At 39.0% G+C, this 19,843-nt stretch overlaps 1 protein-coding gene across 4 annotated transcripts in view; it reads right to left on the reverse strand.

Moving 5' to 3' along the window:
• Positions 1 to 698: 698 nt before the first annotated feature.
• CDK8 (cyclin dependent kinase 8) overlaps positions 699 to 19,843 on the reverse strand; it is an 80,566-nt gene continuing 61,421 nt past the window's right edge. For 3 of the 4 annotated variants that reach the window (XM_035325990.1, XM_035326006.1, XM_035326015.1), the window contains 7 exons: positions 17,576 to 17,719; positions 15,499 to 15,568; positions 14,373 to 14,445; positions 8,247 to 8,344; positions 6,781 to 6,859; positions 6,505 to 6,663; positions 699 to 1,993 (listed from right to left, as the gene is read on the reverse strand). In XM_035325990.1, coding sequence (XP_035181881.1) covers positions 1,868 to 1,993; positions 6,505 to 6,663; positions 6,781 to 6,859; positions 8,247 to 8,344; positions 14,373 to 14,445; positions 15,499 to 15,568; positions 17,576 to 17,719 — 749 coding nt within the window. In that variant the 3' untranslated portion in view covers positions 699 to 1,867. The remainder of the gene's footprint in view (positions 1,994 to 6,504; positions 6,664 to 6,780; positions 6,860 to 8,246; positions 8,345 to 14,372; positions 14,446 to 15,498; positions 15,569 to 17,575; positions 17,720 to 19,843) is intronic. The other variant, XM_035325998.1, reaches the window with a different exon arrangement.

Below are 19,843 nucleotides of genomic sequence, written 5' to 3' on the forward strand. Positions count from 1 at the left end.
CTAAGGCCATTATGAACAGAATACCACACTATCAACAAAGGTATATTCCCCCTTTTTAAGCAGCCAGCTTTGCACTATTTTTCTTTAGTTTCAAGTCTCCTGACTATGGAAACCTCTTGGCCATTCAGATTATTTCATCTACACCTCTACGCCTGAAATTTACCCTTGGTTTGCATTTCAGGTTGGCTACAGATTTTTTTGTTCTTTTGCCCCCACCTCACCGGCACCTCGGTGCATTTTAATGGATCGTACTACTTGATATTCACCCCACGTGGAACACTTGCAGAACAAAATCCTGCATGTATTGCAGAAGATATTGATGTAATAAAATCACGGTGTGGTGTCAGACACCAAGCTAAGAATGAGTTACTGAAACCACAGAAAAAACACTTAGGTGAGAAGGTCTCTAGATTTTGTAGATGAAAAAAGCTCATCTATAAAACGTAGCTAGCAGTAAACCCACGCCCAGTGTATCTCCATCCGATCAACCAGATGTACACAACAGGAGATAATGATGTTTTACAATAGCATATATTTTTTCTTCTCCTTAAAAAATGCTTCTTTGTAGAGTTAATGGAAGCCTGCCCACTTGCAATAAAAATCCTTGTTAAATACTGTTTCCCAAAACACAACCCAATATATATGTATGATGGGGAGCGAGGCGCTGTCGATGAAAAGGAATACAGGCAAAGCTCATGTGCAGATTTATGAAAAATAAATTTATTACATAACACCTTGTTTTAACAATGTTTGATTTTTTTTTATTCAGAATACTTGCGTCATTCATGTAAAATAGTTTGATACAGTACATTGTATGTAAGTTTTTCCTCATAAATTCTAAGGCCCTCCTAACACCTTGATCCTCTGCTGTAAGAATGGCACCCCTAAACAACGTGCGAACGTTTAAAAAAAATAATTAACTGAATGAAAAGTTAAAATTCACTACACCAAGCTGGTTCTCAAAAAATCATGACGAAATATCTGAATGGATGCCGCACCTTTTTAGGAAATATCACTCATGCTTTTTTAATCCCAAAGCATGCTCACAAATCATTAACACCAACAGGAAAAAAATAAAACACTGTCTATGACAATCATTTTTGCGTGTTTGCTGAACCAAACATGTTTATATCAATGACAACATACTTATTTTACTATCAAATAGCAGCTTTAATACCAGTCAAGTCATAGATTTAAAAACAAAAGCAAAAACTTATGTTGGAAATTAATCTTTGGGACATTTGAAATCTCTGGAAAAAATGCAAATGTTTTCATGTTCTTAAAAAAAATCTCATTGTAGCAATTGTGTTGGTCATAAACCATTATCTATGTGAAAATGAACCAACCCACAAAAGTCACTAAAAATAAACGTATATCAAAATCGTCTCAGTTGGAGTCACGGATATTTTGCTTTTTTTTTTGCCATGTTAACACATACTGTATGCTTCAAGTACCAGTCCGAAGATGTTGTGTACTATTGGTCAGAGAAAGTTGTTACATCAAGAGAATTCACCACATACGACAACAAAAATGCTTGCCCCTAGCACATTTCACAGTTTCAACTGCTACAGACTGTCACTGAAAAAAAATGCATCGGTCAGTCTGAACCATGTCAAGTAAACTATGGAAGTAGCATATCCACAACACAAACTGTGCTAGCACTTTCTTTTCAAGTCTAACCCCAAAACAGGTACAATTTGGGAGCCACTACTCCGCTCTGTGAAAGGTGGTGGAACGTGGCGATCAGACGCGTTGAAGGTGTGGTTGTACAGTACGTTCTGGTGGCCCCAGCCGGGTTCCAGGCAGGCAGCCGCGCAGCCAGTCCTGCAGCGTTAGCAGCAGTGCATTGACATTGTTCGGACGCAGCTCAGTACCGATGCGTCTGGTGCGAGTACTGTGGAGGCTGCTGGGAGGTAGTTGAGTATCCCATGCTGCTCTGTGGCTGTGATGTGCTTGGTCCGGGGTTGGGGTAGGCAGCATGGGGGTTGGAACGCTGCAAAGGGGTAAAAGCAGAGGAAAGGTAATCCTTCATAGCAGGTATTGCTGCAGGACAGCTTGGTCTACCAGCTTATTTCTTCAAGAGGTGCTAAGCACACACACAGTCTCGAAGCACCTGCAATCCCAGGAGTCTTTTCACTTACTCCGATTACAGTGGGGTCAGACGTGGGCATCAGAAACACCAGATGAGGAGGTAACAGTCACCACCAATTCAGTAATCCACCCTGAATTACCTCATGGGAATCTACAACCATCACAGTCAAACCTCCACTCAACCCTCCAGATAGCTACGGTACACCTGCGCGATACAAAAAGCTACTGCCTGTCACCTCAGTGGTCTTCTCCACTTGCTCCCTTCCCCAGCCAAGAAGATGTTTTGATATCTAGGTATCTAGATCTTACTACTGATAAGCCACTGGGCATTATTCAGATTTTCAGATACAAAGGACATGCTTACCACCTGTTTTGTCTGACATTGGATTACAGGCTGAGAAAGCTGTAACTACCTGAAGGAGAATTACAGATGACAGCCAACCTCTTCTCAGTGGAACAAGGTATTTCACAGGAGAATGGCCACTGATTGGTAGCATCAGGTTGGACACCAGGGAAAAAACATTCACTAGGAGGCCAGCACAGCACAGCACAACCTTGTCCAGAGAGGCTGCGTAGTCTCTGTCTATTGAAGTTTTCAACACTCAGATAAATAAACCCAGGGCTGACCTGATTTAGCATTTTCAACAGTTCTGCTTCAAGTCAGGGATTGGACTAGATGGTCTCCAGAGCCCCCTTTCAACCAGTATTTCTATGAATATTTATCAAGCGGGGCATTCATCATTGCAAGAAGCTCTAAGCAAGCCAGCAACTAATTCAATTTGAACCTAGAAGTTATTTACACAACATGAAGTATAAAGGAAAAGGACTGCGTGTGGGATTTTCGGTGCCAGCATATGACCACTTAGTAGCATTTAATGTATTATGCAACTTCATTCAATTACTGTGCTGCTTCACATTAACATCTACACACACAAAAACTGCAGTTTTGGGAAACTGCTGTGCAACTTCTGAAGTCTTGATATCACAAGATGAACGAGGATTGTTAGCAAAAGCAGCTCTGACTGGGAAACATCTCCACAGTGAATATTCTAGGACTAGAGTGTAGCTGCCAAGACCTGTCTATACTAAACTAAGGTTGAACAATGTCCTGAAACAGTAAAATATTAAAATAGGTTTAACAATTTCATAAGTTGGAACATAAAATAGCAGCTCTTTGTTTTTCTTTTGTTGTGTTGTTTTTTTTTCCTGCCATTCCGCATTTAGAACAGAAACTAAAATCAAAAGCCAAACTCTACTTGAGAACATATGCTCACAGGGCTGAGCTAATTCTCTCGGGGTGTGGGGTGTAAAGAGGAAGAAATGGCTAGACCAGCACTTATTGCCAGCAGGAACAAATCAGCACCGCTGTGCTTCACCATTAGCACAGTGACTAAACTAGTCTGACATCTGCCTTCGCTCTTTCGAGATGGACTGTCACTCCTCAATTGTCTTTTTGCTCAAGTGTGACTCTTGTACATTGGAAACTGGAAAAGATCACAAGTATAACCATTGAAAAACTGACCTTTGGTGTGAGGTGTAAACAATTTCTGCACCTCTACTCTATAACAGAGTTTATAAGATGGGGACTAATTAAAGAAGTCACATACTTTTGTGAAACTTAGGGCAACAAATGGCTTTTAAGACGTGACGCGAATATCCAGCACTCCTTATATTCAGTGCCCAGAGGGTTATCACTAGAAAAACCTCAGAGAGAAGAATTGCTCCAGTTCATTTAGTCCCATCAGCCTCAGAAGTGACATGTTGCGAAGTTAAAGGAGAAGGCAATGAAGCCTGTATGCTATGTGCCTATTTTTATGTATAGCAGAAGAAAGTACAAGGTCAACGTGCCCTGCAGGGGACTTCAGAGTGGATGGAGAAACTGTCTTAGTGTGTCTCGCCCAGGAGATGGCAATCCTTCTTCACAAGCTTTGTATGGGGAATTTGAGCAAATTAAATGAAGAACAAAGGAACAGGTGTTTGATTAAAACAGAGGGCTGTATTGTAATGTTTGTTTGCTGTCTCCTCAAATTGCAGGATCAGAAGCAGAAAATTTGAGGAATTTTTTCAGGGAGACCTGAAACCACCACAAGGCAGCTTTTAACTGCTTTTGTTCCGATGACAGCAAGTTCAGTTTGCTTACCATATATTCAGATGCCTTGATCAAAGCAAAACCCACCCATTTCCTTCATGTAAGATTTCCTTCATGCAAAAGGAGGGGTGGGAGGAGGAGGAACACAGATTTGTTTACTTATTTTTTTAAACAGCATTGTGTTCTACCTCCTAAAGAAACAGGAAAAACAATTAGTCAGAAGCAGTCAAGCTACTCGTAAGAGTTCCTGAGATAAGAAATAGCATTTATCACTACCTCAAGGCAAAAGTATTCCGAAATTATGTTTGCTTGATGGCTGACCCCATCTGGGATGGCTATCAGAGACTACAGAAGTTTGGATGAGCATGAACTCAAAACAAAACAACCTTAACTCCTGCCAAGGCAATTTGAGTCTTCTGACTTCTCAACCAGCAAACCTCAGCTCTTGCTCACAAAAGTGGAAGCCTAAGTTTGTTCAAACTGCCAAGCTACAGCAGCCAAATGAGGTGAAGAATGTGTAAATAGGGCAAGAAAACGGGGCTCCCTGACACAACACATGCAACCTCTGCATCAAACTCCCCAGATGCGTGACTCAACAGGACAGGAAGATTAAGAGGGTTACCGCTGCATATGCTGACTTAAGAATAAATGCAGAGAAGTAGCAGAGACAGACAGCTAAAAGGCCCAGTGATGAAAATTGCAGCTTGACAAATTGAAAGATGTATCTATCTCCTGTAAAGGAGTGTTCTGTGATGCATAATTCCAACTAAATTCCAACTAAATTCCAACTAAAAGACAGACGATGATTACATTTAGAAGCACTGCACTACATTTAGAAACACTGCTGCACAACAGGCTGACCCCAGTTTGAAACAGTTCTCAAGCCTTACGTTATTCAAGAACTTTAAAACCGATAAGCTATTGGTGTCTTGGGGTAAAATGTGCAAAGAAAGACACCAAGGGACTATAGGAAGGGTCTCACAACACAGCTCCTGAAAATGACCCTACATTCCTAGCTACTTGCAAGTTTTGCACAAAGCTGGAAGTAGATACATTTCTTTAAGCTAGGGTAATGCCCCCAGGCAGCCTTTGAGGACATCTGATACCCTCTCAAGAACAAAGCCTGAACTATGAGATTCCAATACCCATTGGTATTTATGGAAAACAGCCCATCAAATTGTGAAAAGTGAGTTGACTACAACAATTTTATTAAGTGTTCTTTAACTCTCCCTAAGTTTTGCTGAGACATGTAAGCACAGCTAAGTGGGTTCCAAATGGTTATTCTTCCTCTCCTAAAAAAAAATTGACCAGCCTTTTTCATCTTTAACTGAAAACGCTGCCAGTAATTTTTTGCTTCTCCATCTTTCAACTCCATCCAAGACTCTTTTTCAACTGGCCTTCTACACCATGCACGCTACGTGAATCGGTAACACTTCCACTGACACTAACACTTCTACAAATATGCCTCCTCTTGAAGTCTTTTATTCCCCAGGCTTCCAAGATCTGCCATCCCTCTGGACTGCTCCTATGTAGATTATTCAAAAACATCTTCCTCGCTCCTCTTTTGTAATTCCCCAGACAGCATTACCTAACGGTCCTGTCTTTCTCTCTTTTTGCCCTAGTCTCCAGGAACAATTGCATCCACTTCCATAAATTCAGGTATCTTTCCCTGGGATGACGCAGGTATTCTTCCACTCTGGACTCTTCTGATTTGCTAACGTTTGACCACAAGCTCAAATGCAGCAGGGCTACAGCAAAGTTTTCCTCCTAATTTTTTTCTTCTGTATACTCCTCCTCTTCTTCACTCACTGATTGCCACCACCTCCCCTGTCTTCTCAGATCTGTAACACTTAGCTTACTCAACCTGGAACATTGCATGGTCTTCAATCATGTCAACTCTGCCATCCAAAACTCTGTTTTCCCATCCATTTCCTCAGCTAAGACTCTTGTTCAGACTCTTGCTTCACAGATTGTTTATTGTAATATCCTTTGCCGCCTACCACTGCAGGGTTGTTCAAATCAGAAACGGTATTTTTAGGTCAAAGAAAGCAGCACAAGAGGTTCCTGGACCATAATAAGAACTGTCTAATATGAAGGCAATTACCAGTAGCTGTAATAATCTCTGATCCCGATTTCCTTAAAACTGACTGCTAACTTAAAAAACAGCAGTGTAGCAATTGAGAGGCAAGCCGTCACCTAAACACACTTGTAGTAATCTGGAGGATGCAAAAACTACCATTTACAGGATTACTTTTTTAGCTTAAAGAAATACTGTTGCAAACATGAGAATCAAGAGCAGGATATAAGAAAAAAAAAACAAATACCTGATAGTCTGAGGTCATAATAAGTCCACCTGAGGTAGTGGTAGGAGGAACAACTCTCACTTTTTTCAGTGGGGGTCCCTGTGTGTGACTGTTGTCTTGGTTTCCTGGATGACCAGTTCCATTAGTATGGTTATTGCCCTGCTGCTGCTGCTGGTTCTTCTCAATTGTTTAAACACAAAGAAAAATTTCAACTCAAAAGCAGTACATGAAAAAACATGAAAACAGGAAATAGTGAAAGCCAGTGAAACATGATGATACCGTTCCTCCAGTACTTACTTTATCTCCTTTATCATCTGGTTCTTCTTCTGTTAAAAATTCTCGTTTTGGGTAAGGGATTTGACAACCTGCAAAAACACTGCCCCCCAAAAAAGTCTATTTATCACTGTATTAGAACAGAAAGGTTAGCCCTATTAAGATTCATGCTCCACCCATGCTAGTTTCAAGTTGCCTGAGTCAGAGACTAATATCTCTAACTAACGGAAAAGTTTTCCCTGTCTTACTCCCATCGTAGTACTGAACTTAGTAAAGCTGTTCACATAGGTTTAAAATTTTGTATCACCTTCGATAAACTCGTCTAAATTCTGAAGAGTTTTCACTGTTTCTGGTAAGTGGTGACTGGAAAAGCACACCACAGAGGTAGCAGGAGGTATCTGCAAGGGCACAAAATGCTGTCTTGAGCTATAGCGTAATTCACTGCCTCAGAACTAACTAAAAATAGTCCTGTGAACTCCACTGACAATTAACAAAATCACCTGTAACAAAGTTCAAAAATATCTAGAAATTTAATCTGTCGATTTGTATCTAATGGAACATGAGAATTTGCTACTACTAGCGCAAGCTAAGATTTCTCTGCCTTTAATCTGTAGAATATACCGATAATAAAGTCTCTGTACACCTGTTAGCATTATTCATTGTGCATTCACATTAAAATGCCAACGTAAAGAGGAGGAAAAAAAGTCTGACACTGACCTAAAATCAGTTTCTGCAAGAGCAAATCATTCACGTTACACCACTAAACTACAGGGACAGGTCAGGAGCTGTTATAAATAATTCAGTGAAATCATGTCATTTTTAATTAACTGCTTATAAATATACATACCGTGTTTTGTAAATTCTTCCCTAAATAATGGTAGAGAACGATACACAGTATCGCTTTGCTAAAAGGGAGCACAATAATGCTCCCTGCTTAGCCTTGGGGGTGTGTGTGTTGTTCATTAAAAATGAAGTCATTCATTGTCCCTAAATTTTCTTCCTTTTGTAATCTCCCTGCTTAAACAAAAAAAAGAGCGTCTAGAGGAAATGTGTTTAAGTTGTTAAGGATGACAGCACAGGGACACAGAGCTGACTCCCCACCACCGCTGAATTTACAACAAAGGCTAAGACAGAAAAATGTAAACTAATTAGAGAGTGTCATTTGGCATTCTGGAGCAGAGAAGTGGACCTGAGGGCACTTAGCAGTTGTCTACCAAGATCTGTAGCATGCCTAATCAACCTGTCAGTGAATAACAAGATTAGTGCTGTGACTAATAGGATCTAAGTTCTATAAAGCAAGAGACTAATAAGAATTCTACTTAATTTTTAAAACCTTAAACAACGCTTTAGTGGTTATAGCTCTCTTTGGCTGTTAGACAGCAAATATTCAGCCCAATATTCACAAACATTCATAGCAGAGAGCAGACAGAAAGCATGCATTTCTAAAGCATCTCTGGATGTACTGATAGGTTAATAAACTGACCACTTACTCGGATGTGGGAAGCGGATCTTCTAAGAAATAGGGATCCTGCATAGCCTGTTCTGAGGTAATTCTCTTTATTGGATCCATAGTAAGCAATTTCTGAAGCTAAACAAAATTAAAGATGAAAAGCTCTGCATCATCAAAACTGTTTACAGAATCTTCACTGCGTTATTCGTTGAAGACAAACTGACACAGATGTGTCTGAAGTCAACATCCTAACCATTAAGGGCAGTAACCGCATTCTTCTCTCCTGTTAAAACAATAACTCCATTTCCCACTGAAGAACAACCTGTGTTTACTTTTAAAGCCTAATGTGCTTGGTTAGTTCCAATCACAAAAGTTCTAACAAAACCATTGAAATGTCCATGGCATACCATCAGTTTTAAAGGTCTGTTCACTTCGCACATACTCTACCTGGTTTCTTCAGCTACACCACACTTAACAGGAAGCTACACCATATAACCATTTAAATCAAAATTCCACTTAGCAACTGAAAAGCAAAAGTCACGCCATACTGATCATTGCTCATTATTTAGCATTGCCATAATGGCATATCTCCATTGCCATCCACAGGATTTTAAAAATGCTGTATAAAGTCACTCTTCAGAAATCTTTATGCTGTAAAAGAAAGCGGCCATCAGCACATTCAAAAATAATAATAAAAAACCACTTGGTCAGATAACTTACCACCCACTCCTGCATGTATTTATCTATTCTGACAAACATGGACTCGCAGACACATCTGCTACATGCTGCTCAAAAGAACAGTCATGCAAAATCTTCAGTTTTAGTTGATTTTTTGGTATGACATGATGCAAAAACCTCTAGAGTAGTTTAATAAGCTACATCCTCCATCAAGCCTGAGCTCTGGGGCAGTTTCACTACCACTCTAAGACAGTGAGTGAAACTTGACCTTTATCTTTGTAAAAACTGGTGAATCAGGTATCAGTTTACACACAAAAAAAAATTTCAAATGTCTGTGTTGGTTTAAGACAATGAGGACAACCACAAACTATGAATACTCAAAGCAAAGTATAATATTTTAGAAAACGGCCGAACTGAGTTCAACTAAAAATCCAGCAAAACCCTACCCTTTCAGATAGCACTTCTCACGCATTGGGAAGTGGTTATAGAGGGCTAAGAAACACATGTGGTATTCGCCTTATGCCTAACTTTTTAAAATTACGTACGCTTCAGTGACGGAGAGCAGTGCAAAAATCCTAAACTAATATGCATAGATGAAAAGTTATATATATAAAAAAATCTGACCTAACCAAAACAAAGAGAAAAATTTATACGGAAAGGGTTACAAACATAGCTACTCAGATATGCAGCCTTTGGGAAATGCTTAGGATACATAGCCAGAAACTCACCTTCACTAACTTGAAATACCAGCAACAGACATGAAGTCTAAATTCAGCACAACATTAGAGACTGAAAGGTAGCTTTAAAAACAACCATTGTACTGGTTTATTGTTCTACTCTCATTTTGCAACTACATGAACATTTTCAGAAGCTGGCTGGACTTTAGACATCTGTCACTGACGCTGCAAGAATGATTTTCAATAATCTCAATAAAAGACATACTAGAAAAGCCATGCTCTCTCCATGTGTTAAGATTTTTCTCTGGTTTAGAAACTGCAGATCAGAAAGATTTTTATTTAACTCCAGTACTGAAATAGCAGTAATGCATTCTAAAATTGTCTATTACTCAAAAGGATGGTGTACATGCATATATTTCTCCCCGTCTGCCCAGTCATTTTGTGGAATACAGTTGTGCTGGACATACAGGGTATATGGGCACAATGAGCTGATCTTCAGATAATAACTGGAAAACAAGAATACAAATTCTTTGTTTTACCATGGAATGCAGCATCCAAGGCAAAACTACAGCATGATGTATTGTCAAAGACGATGATGTTTAAAAGAAATGCTACACGTTTAACCTACAACATTTTGTTTTAAAAATGCACGGATCTATCCAGATATACAGAAATTACATACGCAAACATTCATTTCACATTTGCTCTTCACACTTTCATGGGATGAAATTCACATTTTTGTAAAGATCTAGTGTCACAATGTATGTCTGAGCTGGTCATTTCCTCTCACCAGCTATTAAGTGAGCATACAAAACCACGACACAGACAGCTAGAGTTGGAAACTGCACTTCCCCTCGTCAGCCTTCAGCTGTAATGATATGGTTAAGAATATAATAAATATGTCTGAGTACCATCAATCCAGCTTTGCTTTTCACATAATTGACAAGGAGTCACAATAGGTATTTTCAACTCTGAGTCTGCATGCAGTCTTTGCAGAATATCAGTTTGAGGGAACCAGAATTGTTCTCTCAAACAGCTCAAAAGCCATCCCAGGAGTCAGAAAAAAGGGAAAGAAAATAAATAATTTTTTTAAAAAAATTGCCAACATGCTGAAAAAACATCACAAGCATAAAAAACATTGCAAAATTCTGGCACTGTATCTAGCAATTGGGTTATAAAGCTCTTCATCACATACGGACATGATGTGAACTTGGTCATAATCAGCAACAGAAAGCAGAAACCATGAAGAAAGGCTAAAGATTGTGCAACCGTTGTTATCACATGGGAGAGATCGAAACTATTTTGTCCCTTTGTTCAGGTGCCAGCAAAGAAGTGAATCTTTCACTCAGTATTACAAATATTTTATAATAAGAACTGGTCAACTAAAAGACCACCTGACCGAACAACATAATGAAAACTCAGTATGCTTTACAGAACTTTGTGATAACATACTACGAGCAATAGGACAATCACTGTTTATGTGGACCACTGTCATCAGATCTATGATAAAATATCACAAAATTAACCAGGAACAACAGCTGCGTGCCTGTTTTTTAGGGCACAAACATTTAAGTAGGAAAAAATAAACTAGGAAAAGATAAAGTGTGGAAAAAAGCTGAAAGCAGGGAGGAGCCAAAGTTGTCTCACGTAACACCACTTCTGCATGTGACGAGGGATCATGTGCATTAAAGTCAGTAAAGAAAGAAAAACTCTAGTTTTTGTTGGGAAATAAAAACATTTCATCCTTGGCAACCACAACAATCCACGCATTTACCAGTCCTGGAATTATCAGTTCTGGAGGATTTCACAATTGTAGGTGGATGCAAGAAAAATATAATTTTATCTGTCCTGATCCAGAGAGTAACATGGTTGCGAGACAGCTTATGAAACAGTAAGACCTGAGAGTCTGTCCACAGGAACCAGTGCCAAGAGATTCACTGAATTACTTCAGGCTGTGATGGAGGGATGTAATTCATTCACCTGCAGTTCAGCTTAGCCTCAACGAGAGCGTAAACCTAAGATACCTTCCAGTTTTGACAGCCACTGAGCAGCTGTGAGACGTTACCTCAGAAAGACCAGGCTTTTCTAATGGGATCTGATTTCTCAGGTATTATTCCAACAGACAGCAGACGGCAGAAAACTTAGAGGATCCTATTAATTAACTATAAACTTCACAGTACTTTGCTTACAATCCGTATCTACGGGAAGGACAAAAGAACATGCAGATGTCTACGCTATATACTCTGCTTTTTAGTTTGAGTGACACTGGAACCGTCCAAACTGCATGAAGCTACCTCTCAGCATCAGTTTTGCTGAGGGGAGTGTGCAGCATGTTAAGCAGCATGTTCAGTCATGGTCCCATGCTCAAACTCACCTTATGCTCCTCATTTAGTACTACAATACAACCAAGGACAGAGGGGTGGTGTTGCAACAAGCCACTATACTTCCATCTTCCCAGTGCCTGCGTCTGAGGGGCAGGTGGAGAAGAGGGAGAGGAAAGTGTGGGCTTTTTCTTGTTCATAGATGAGTGCATCAATCAAAACTAGTGGGTGGTTTTAAGACTGAGTAGTGAGTTTCAGTTCAAAAGCTATCCAACCTGTATCAACAGCTCAATTTAGTAACAAAGCTGACAGACAGTATTAGTTAGACACCATGACACGTGAGGGCTCTGCAGGGCTCCATTTTAGGGCCAGTTCTCTTCAGTGTTTTCATAAATGACTTGGATGAAGGACTTGAAGGTCAACTAAGTAATTTTGCAGATAACACTGAATTGGGAGGAGCAGCTGACTCCACTGAGGGTAGAGAGGCTTTGCAGAGAGATCTTGACAAATTAAAGAGCTGGGCATTCACCAACAGTATGAAGTTTAACAAGAAAAAGTGCCAGATTCTGCACCTGGGAAGAGGCAACCCTGGATATTTATACAGAATGGGGGGTGAGAGGCTGAAGAGCAGCCTTACAGAAAGGGATCTGAGGGTTCTGGTCAATGGCAAATTGAATACGAGCCAGCAGTGTGCCCTGGCAACCTGAAGGGCCAACCTGGGCATCAGGCCCAGCACTGCCAGCTGGTCAAGGGAAGGGAGTGTCCCACTCTGCTCTGTGCTGTGTGGCCTCATCTCAAGCACTGTGCGCAGTTTGCTCAGCCCAGAGCAGAGCAGGCTGAGGGGAGGCCTCATGGCGGCCTGCAGCTCCCTCACGAGGGGAGCGGAGGGGCAGGCGCTGAGCTCTGCTCTCTGGGGACAGCGACAGGACCCGAGGGAACGGCATGGAGCTGGGACAGGGGAGGGTCAGGCTGGGGGTGAGGGAAAGGTTCTGCACCCAGAGGGTGGTCGGGCACAGGGACAGGCTCCCCGGGGCAGTGGTTGGTCACAGCACAGATTTCTGGAGTTCAAGAAGTGCTTGGACAACACTCTCAGATATAGGGTCTGATTTTGGGGTGGCCCTGTGGGGAGCCAGGAGTTGGACTTGATGATCTCTGTGAGCCCCTTACAACTCAGGATATTCTACGAGGCCCCATAATATCCAGCTGTACAGAGGCCACAGCCTGGCCTGCCACTAAGAACATTCCAGCCTCCTGCTCCTAACTGAAGAGCAGAGGGAGGCTGCCATGGGATTTTAGCCTAACACCTCTGTGGAAAACAACAGCATTCCTTGATTTTGTATTTTACTGTCACCAGCGCTTCTTGGTACAAACACAAACATACTGAATAAAAATATATTAAAACATTCAAAGCATCATCACCCTGTTGTGATACTGCAGGGAGAAAACACTGTAGGAAGTGTTTTAAGCTATTCTCACATGATTATCTTGCGCCCAATTTTGTAGTTCTATTGAAAGTCATGTCTAAACTAGCAAGACTGGGAGAGAAATTTCAGGTTAATTTGGCTATAGCACTCACAGTTCTTAAGGGAAGTTAGTTCACTCAGAGAAACTATTTTTTATGAACTGCCAAGATCTACAGCAAAGTCTGAACGACTCAGAGAATTTTCCTGAGCTTGGTGGTAAAACCTCCGCCACAGACTGGAGAGTGGTGTAACTACTTCAAGGTTAGTGTAAAAAATTGAGCTTTTTAAACTAAATAGTCTCACCTCTGAGATCAAAAAGCTTCTGTTTTAATTCCCTCACTTCAGTCCAAAAATAGTACAGTTACTTTAGCATTCTAGCTTTAAAACATGTATTCTGAGTTGGAAACATCAAGACAAGCAAGATGTCCTTTCACAGAAACTAGACAGATTTACAGTCTTTCTTCTTCATATATACAGTTTGTTTCAAGAACTTGAATTTCTTTAAAACAGAAGAAAAGGCCCAATATAGTAATACCTAAAGAACCTTACACAGGCACTTCCATGGATGATTTTAACTAGAGCCTTAATAAAAAGAAGTTTTATGTTCTGAGGATAACTATTGTAAGAATACTCTGAAGTTTTTGTAAGAAAAATTAATGTACCAGGAAGACATACAGGAATTTCCTAAACAAAACATTCAAGTCTCAAGTACAATGTTGTTGGTGTTTTGTTTGGTCAGTGGGTTTTTGTTCATTTTGTCATGTTTTCAAAAGTGCACAAGAGATAAGCTTAATAATTAATATGTAAAAATTAATGAGTTGAAGAACACTAAAATCAAAAACAAGCTATTAAAAGCATGCAGGTGAGTAAAATAGCTATGAGCTGCAGCAATACTGCAAATGTATCTACAAACTTAATATGATTTAAAGACTGAAAACTCCTAATATGCCTGATAAAGAAACTAATCCAATGAATGACTCAGAATGAGTATTTAGATTTATTTTTTTTAATGAATGCAGGAACTTACCAAGTGGAATGCCTTACTATCTGGTTTAACTTTATGTTTTTCCATATATTTGATAAGGCTGCAGTTGGTATACCTAGAGAAGGAAAAAAAAAGTGAAATTTCTAATATGCAAAGCACGGATACTGCAAAGCTTTCTTTGTACTCATGAAACATAACAACAGGATAGTCATCTTTGCTAATCCATTAAGCAGTGGAAAAAATGCAACTACCAAGACCAGACGACTGATTAAAAACCATTCAGATACTACAGAAATGCATCTGCTTCGCCTTACATGCTTGTATAATACATATCACATCCACAGAGAAAGCATACTTTTAACCCACATACAGACAGCAAACTATCATTTGGATTTAAATTGCCTTTTAGCCATTTCATTACTGTATCAGTCTGGACAGTTTCATTCGATGCATTTCTAATGGCAGCTCACATGGAGATAAATCTTAACACTATCCTACAATGCACAGATTGTCACACGAACATTCACAAGCTTGCATTTATTTATTTATTTTGAGTAGAAGCTCAGAAATAAGGTTTCTAAATAGGTTCTTACAATAATATTGCAGACGCAAGACACATACGTAACACTAAAGTTTCAAATCCCTCAGCTTGATCAGCAGGGAAGAAAAAAGACAACAGGGGTAGGCTCTTAAACGCAGGTATTAGACTCTGGCAATGTACCATATTCTTTCTTTCATAAGCTACCCTAGACACCAAGACACAATTTTACTCAGTTTGTTGGAAGCACTTTAAGGTTATTACATCCCTTTTAAGTAGCTCTTGAAAACGAATCATTTCCAGTACCACAGATTTGGAAACAGCTGTGAAAAACTGCTTAGCAATCTTAAGAGCCGTCTGGGGTCTTACTGGCATCACCCATTTCACACCTGCCACCCTCCCCTTTACAGACAATGTGTGGCTACTTTTATGTGATTCACACCAACTCAATAGTCCAAGTTCACTGTTACAAAGCAACTTACTTCCTCTTTCTTCACAATTTAAGTTATAACCATTTCATAGTACTTGCCTAGTATCTACATAGAAAACAACCTCAGCTACAATAAACTTAGAGTAGGAAGGAGGTATAATAGACTTTCTTTAAAAAAGCTCATCTCAACGCAGACTTACGTGTTTCTTCGGAAATCTTTCATTAAAGTTGAATGTTCGGGCATCTTTTTTATGTCTTCCCAGTCTTTATCTGCAAAAATCAGTATTTATTAATAATTTTTCTTTTTTTCTGGAATACAACACAGGCTTTGAAAGTATCACCGTGACCCTTATTTTTTTCATTCATCTTCTCAAGCCTTGCAGCAACTTATTTCTTTGTATTCCTTGGCTCATGTTATGTTATCACCTCTTCACAACCAATCTTCCCAACACCTAAGAGATTCCAGTTGTGTGATTAACTCAAGAACTCTAAGAAGCAACTGCCAACTACAGTGAAGATCCCAAATACCCAAAGGACGACACAGAAGGAAAATGTGTCAGCCATTAGGCTTGCAGCCTTCAGAATTGTTACCTAATTTATTCAGAAACAATAGAGCTCTCTAGTAAACACTCTCATTTTAAGGTATTTTTCCTTCTGATAGCGCTGTGTTTTCTTACAGGAAAATGCACAGTTACTGTATAGATCTGTGCCAGTCTCAAACTATTGGTTTGCCAGTAAGTGGTTAAGCCAAAGTAATATTAGCATGCTCAAATTAAAGACTATTTAATCCTAACTTCCTTGTGTAGTCAAAGTCTGAAGTGTATTTAAAAATAAAACATGAAACTCACTACCAGCACCTTCTGGCCTCAAATGTATTACGCTCTGTGGACGAGACTCTGTGGACAAGTAGTTTGATTTAAGACAAACCTTTACTAAGACATATTACAATTGGAAACACTGGGAGCTCAAAAATATTAAAATGAATAAACAAATCCTTGTATGTTCACTTCTTTCCCAGTTGTTCTATTTCTTTCCCTATCCCTTATAAATAGTTGAAACTTCCAAAAATGTCAAGTGTCAATTAAAGAGCAAAAGAATGCTGAAGGTAATTGAGAATTATTATTTCTTGGTAAGAAACAGACTTTCCAAATCAAGTGCAGACCGTAAGACAGCACTACTTAAACCTATCAGAAAACGATGAGAGTATTATCTATTTACATAAGCTACACAAAGACAATATAAAATCCAAATGAAAAAAGGAAAGCTTAAGAAAGTGATAAAATCCCAGGCTAAAAGTAGAAAAGTATTGCTTAAAGAAGATAGATTAAGGGGGATTTTCATGAAAATAAAAATATGTAATATGCAAATGTAACACTTCAGCCATCTCATAAAGCAGTATGGAAGCAATGAACTATGTAATGGGGAAAAAGAAAGTCAAATGGAAATGTAAGAGAAAATTTAAGAACAAAATTATAGAATCGCATAGAAATAAAGATCGCAAACTTTGTGTGATGAGAAGGAAAAAGTCCACCAGAACAGTAAAGGAAAAAAATATTAACACTGAATAACACTGAACAGACAACAGGGAACACGAGCAGTGAGGAGAAAGATGACTACAAGGAAAAAATAAGCCCTCTGTTATTCTGACTTCCGCAATCATGTAAACACTGGAAATCAAATAATTAAATGAAAAGATGCAAGACAGCCTGTAGGAAAAAAAAATATATATATGACCAACACTGAGGGGAAAATGCCACAGGAGGTAACCACACTGTAGCTTATTTTGGTTCATAAGACCTGTTCTTTGTTCTGATTTGGAGGAAAGATTTTTGCTCCATATAATAACCTTTCTACCAGGAGGAGACAAAAAATAAAAAAAAAACCTCTGCTACTTCCATATATTGTTTAATTTGGCATGAGTTAAACTTCTGCATAATATTCACCAAACGTATACATTTTTCTTGGTTTCATACAGTCACTTTACAAATATAAAAAACAATAATGAAGAAATGCAGAAATATTCCTTATGATTTTTAATCACCCACCATTAAACATGATCTTTTAAAATTACAAAATATTGATACATTTAGAAGCAAAGATAACCTTATCATTAATAATAGGAAAAAATCCAATATAAGCATTAGATTCTAGATGACTTGTGACAAAGACTGTGTTTGAACACCTTTGTTGCTTCGGTCAGCTGCCACCTTCATATGCAAAGAAAGCAATACAGCTATCTTTCTTTGAACAGCAGTGATAAAAAAATACAATATGTACCTGCAGGAAATCCCATTACATTGAATATTCTGTCCAGCTGGTCATGGTGATAAGGATTACTAGTTTTGATATCCTCTTGTCGACAATGGAATATTGGCTCTGATGTTAGCAGCTCTGCAAATATACACCCTATGGCCCAAATATCTTTAGAAAAGGAGAACAGAAATAAAAATCAAATGAATCTTTCCAAAACCATCTTGGTGAGGTAAGATGTTAGTTCTTAAGTTATCAGAGATAAGGTCCCTGCATTGCACAATTCAAGTTTCTGTTGTACTAGTGGCAACACTTCTTGGACTTTCCCTGTTAGCTACAGATAGAGGTCCGTAACTTAGTAACAACACAAGGTCAACAACACAATGTTAAACATACAGGTTGTGTGGGTTTGTTTTTTCCTTACTTGGTTTTGTGTTTTGTTCTGGTGTTTTTAAGTGCAGTCACTATTAATGTAAAAAGTGAATTTGATTAAAAATATGAAAAAAGGAAAAAAAAAAAGGGAAGCTATTTGGGTAACTGCCCACACAAAACACAAGTAAAGAAGAGCTAACCAATATTTTGCCAATTCATGGTCAGGCCAAAAAATCTGCTCTCTCTGATCAGCCCCTGGATTTAATAAATAGTAGAAGATCTGTAAAAATACAAATTGAAAAGCAGTGATATTGCAATAAGCAAAACGCTTTCTACAAAACTTTGCAGAAAAAGAGGAGGAAGAATATTGCTCCATTCCTAAGCACCTTATCGCCCCCTTTTTTTTAAAAAAATAACACTCATTTAAATATATATATATATGTGTTTATATATATGTATATAGGTCTTTCTCTGTGGTTGGCCTTCCCCCTACCCCTTGTTTGTTATCGTTATTATTTTTAAAAGTAAAATACTTTCAGTTGTAACCATTGTGTCCCAATCTGTAAAATAAGAAAGCCTAATTTTTCTGGATTGTTTTCCCATTTTTTTCCAGTATTTACAAATGCAATTTCTAACTTACATAAAGTAAAGCTACGCTGAACCTTGAATGAACAAGAAAAGGTCATGAACAAGGACAAAAGCAAATGATGCAGAGAGCATAACCCCATTACTCAGTGTTTGCATACAGCCAGTTTTTATCAATGCCAAAAGAAATTACGTACTAAAGGCCATGACCATCCATGCAGTTTTACATGCTGCAAGCAGAAGGAAATGCAGTTACAACAAAAAAGCAGTTTAAAGAAACATATAAAAACATATTTAATAAAAGAAACGCAGCATTAACAGAAGAGTTGCTGAAAATACATTTAAGTCAAAGATTAAAATCTCTGACAAAAACACTGATATGATTTTAACAAAACAAGGGTGAAGTCTGAGGAAAGAACTTCAGGTTACAGAAATAACAGCATATATGCCAACATACAGTCTCCATGTTTGTGTAGAATAAGCAGAGTGCTGCAGGGGAAATCGTTTCCCCAGAAACATTTGTCAAGCCTTAATGCATCTTTTAAAAATAAGTATTCTAGAAAGGAAAAACTTTCCAGTCCTTTGCCCTACAGTCTCTCACTCCCAAAGTGAAGCCGCTCACATCCGCTAAGGTGAATGTCTCTCCAGTCTGCTCCTGGACTCTCCCCTGTCCTCCAGCTACTGCACAGGACTGCTCCTGCCTTTGGAGGTGCTGAACCACCAAACTGGCCAGCACACAGACCAGCAAAGGGAAGGCAGTCACGCCATGCCAAGGTTGATAAAATTCAGACTGGTGAGTAGGAATTAAGAGGTAAGGAGTAGGCAGCACTAAGCTGACGTAACTAATGCCATCCTCACAACATCTGCATTCTGCGAGGATGAAGGTTCTTTGGATGTGCACAGTGCAGCACCACAGCCTCGGCTGGTGCATGATGATGACGATGTCTCATTACCTCTAGAAACTCTGATTCACACTTGTGCTTAGAAAAAGACACAGAGAGGTCGAAACACAGAGGCTTGAATGAAGCAGGACTTACTACTGGAAAATTACATCCTGGGACTGTTTCTACTGATGGCAAACACACACCAAATAGCAAACTTAAAATTTCTAATTTATCAGAAGCAAATTCAGTATTGTCTTCGCACTTACAAAAAGTGTAGAATATAAAATAAAATGTCGGGCTGCATTAAACTTCACTGCTACGGATTAGTTTCAGTGCAGCCAACATTTTCCATCCTGTATTTTCACAAGTTTATTTCATGCATTTATGAAACTAGGTAAAAACATCTGCAACAAAATTAATGCACTATGCATCATCATATGGATTTTACCAAGAG

The sequence above is a fragment of the Oxyura jamaicensis genome, chromosome 1 (genome assembly GCF_011077185.1).
Source record: "Oxyura jamaicensis isolate SHBP4307 breed ruddy duck chromosome 1, BPBGC_Ojam_1.0, whole genome shotgun sequence".
NCBI lineage: Eukaryota > Metazoa > Chordata > Aves > Anseriformes > Anatidae > Oxyura > Oxyura jamaicensis.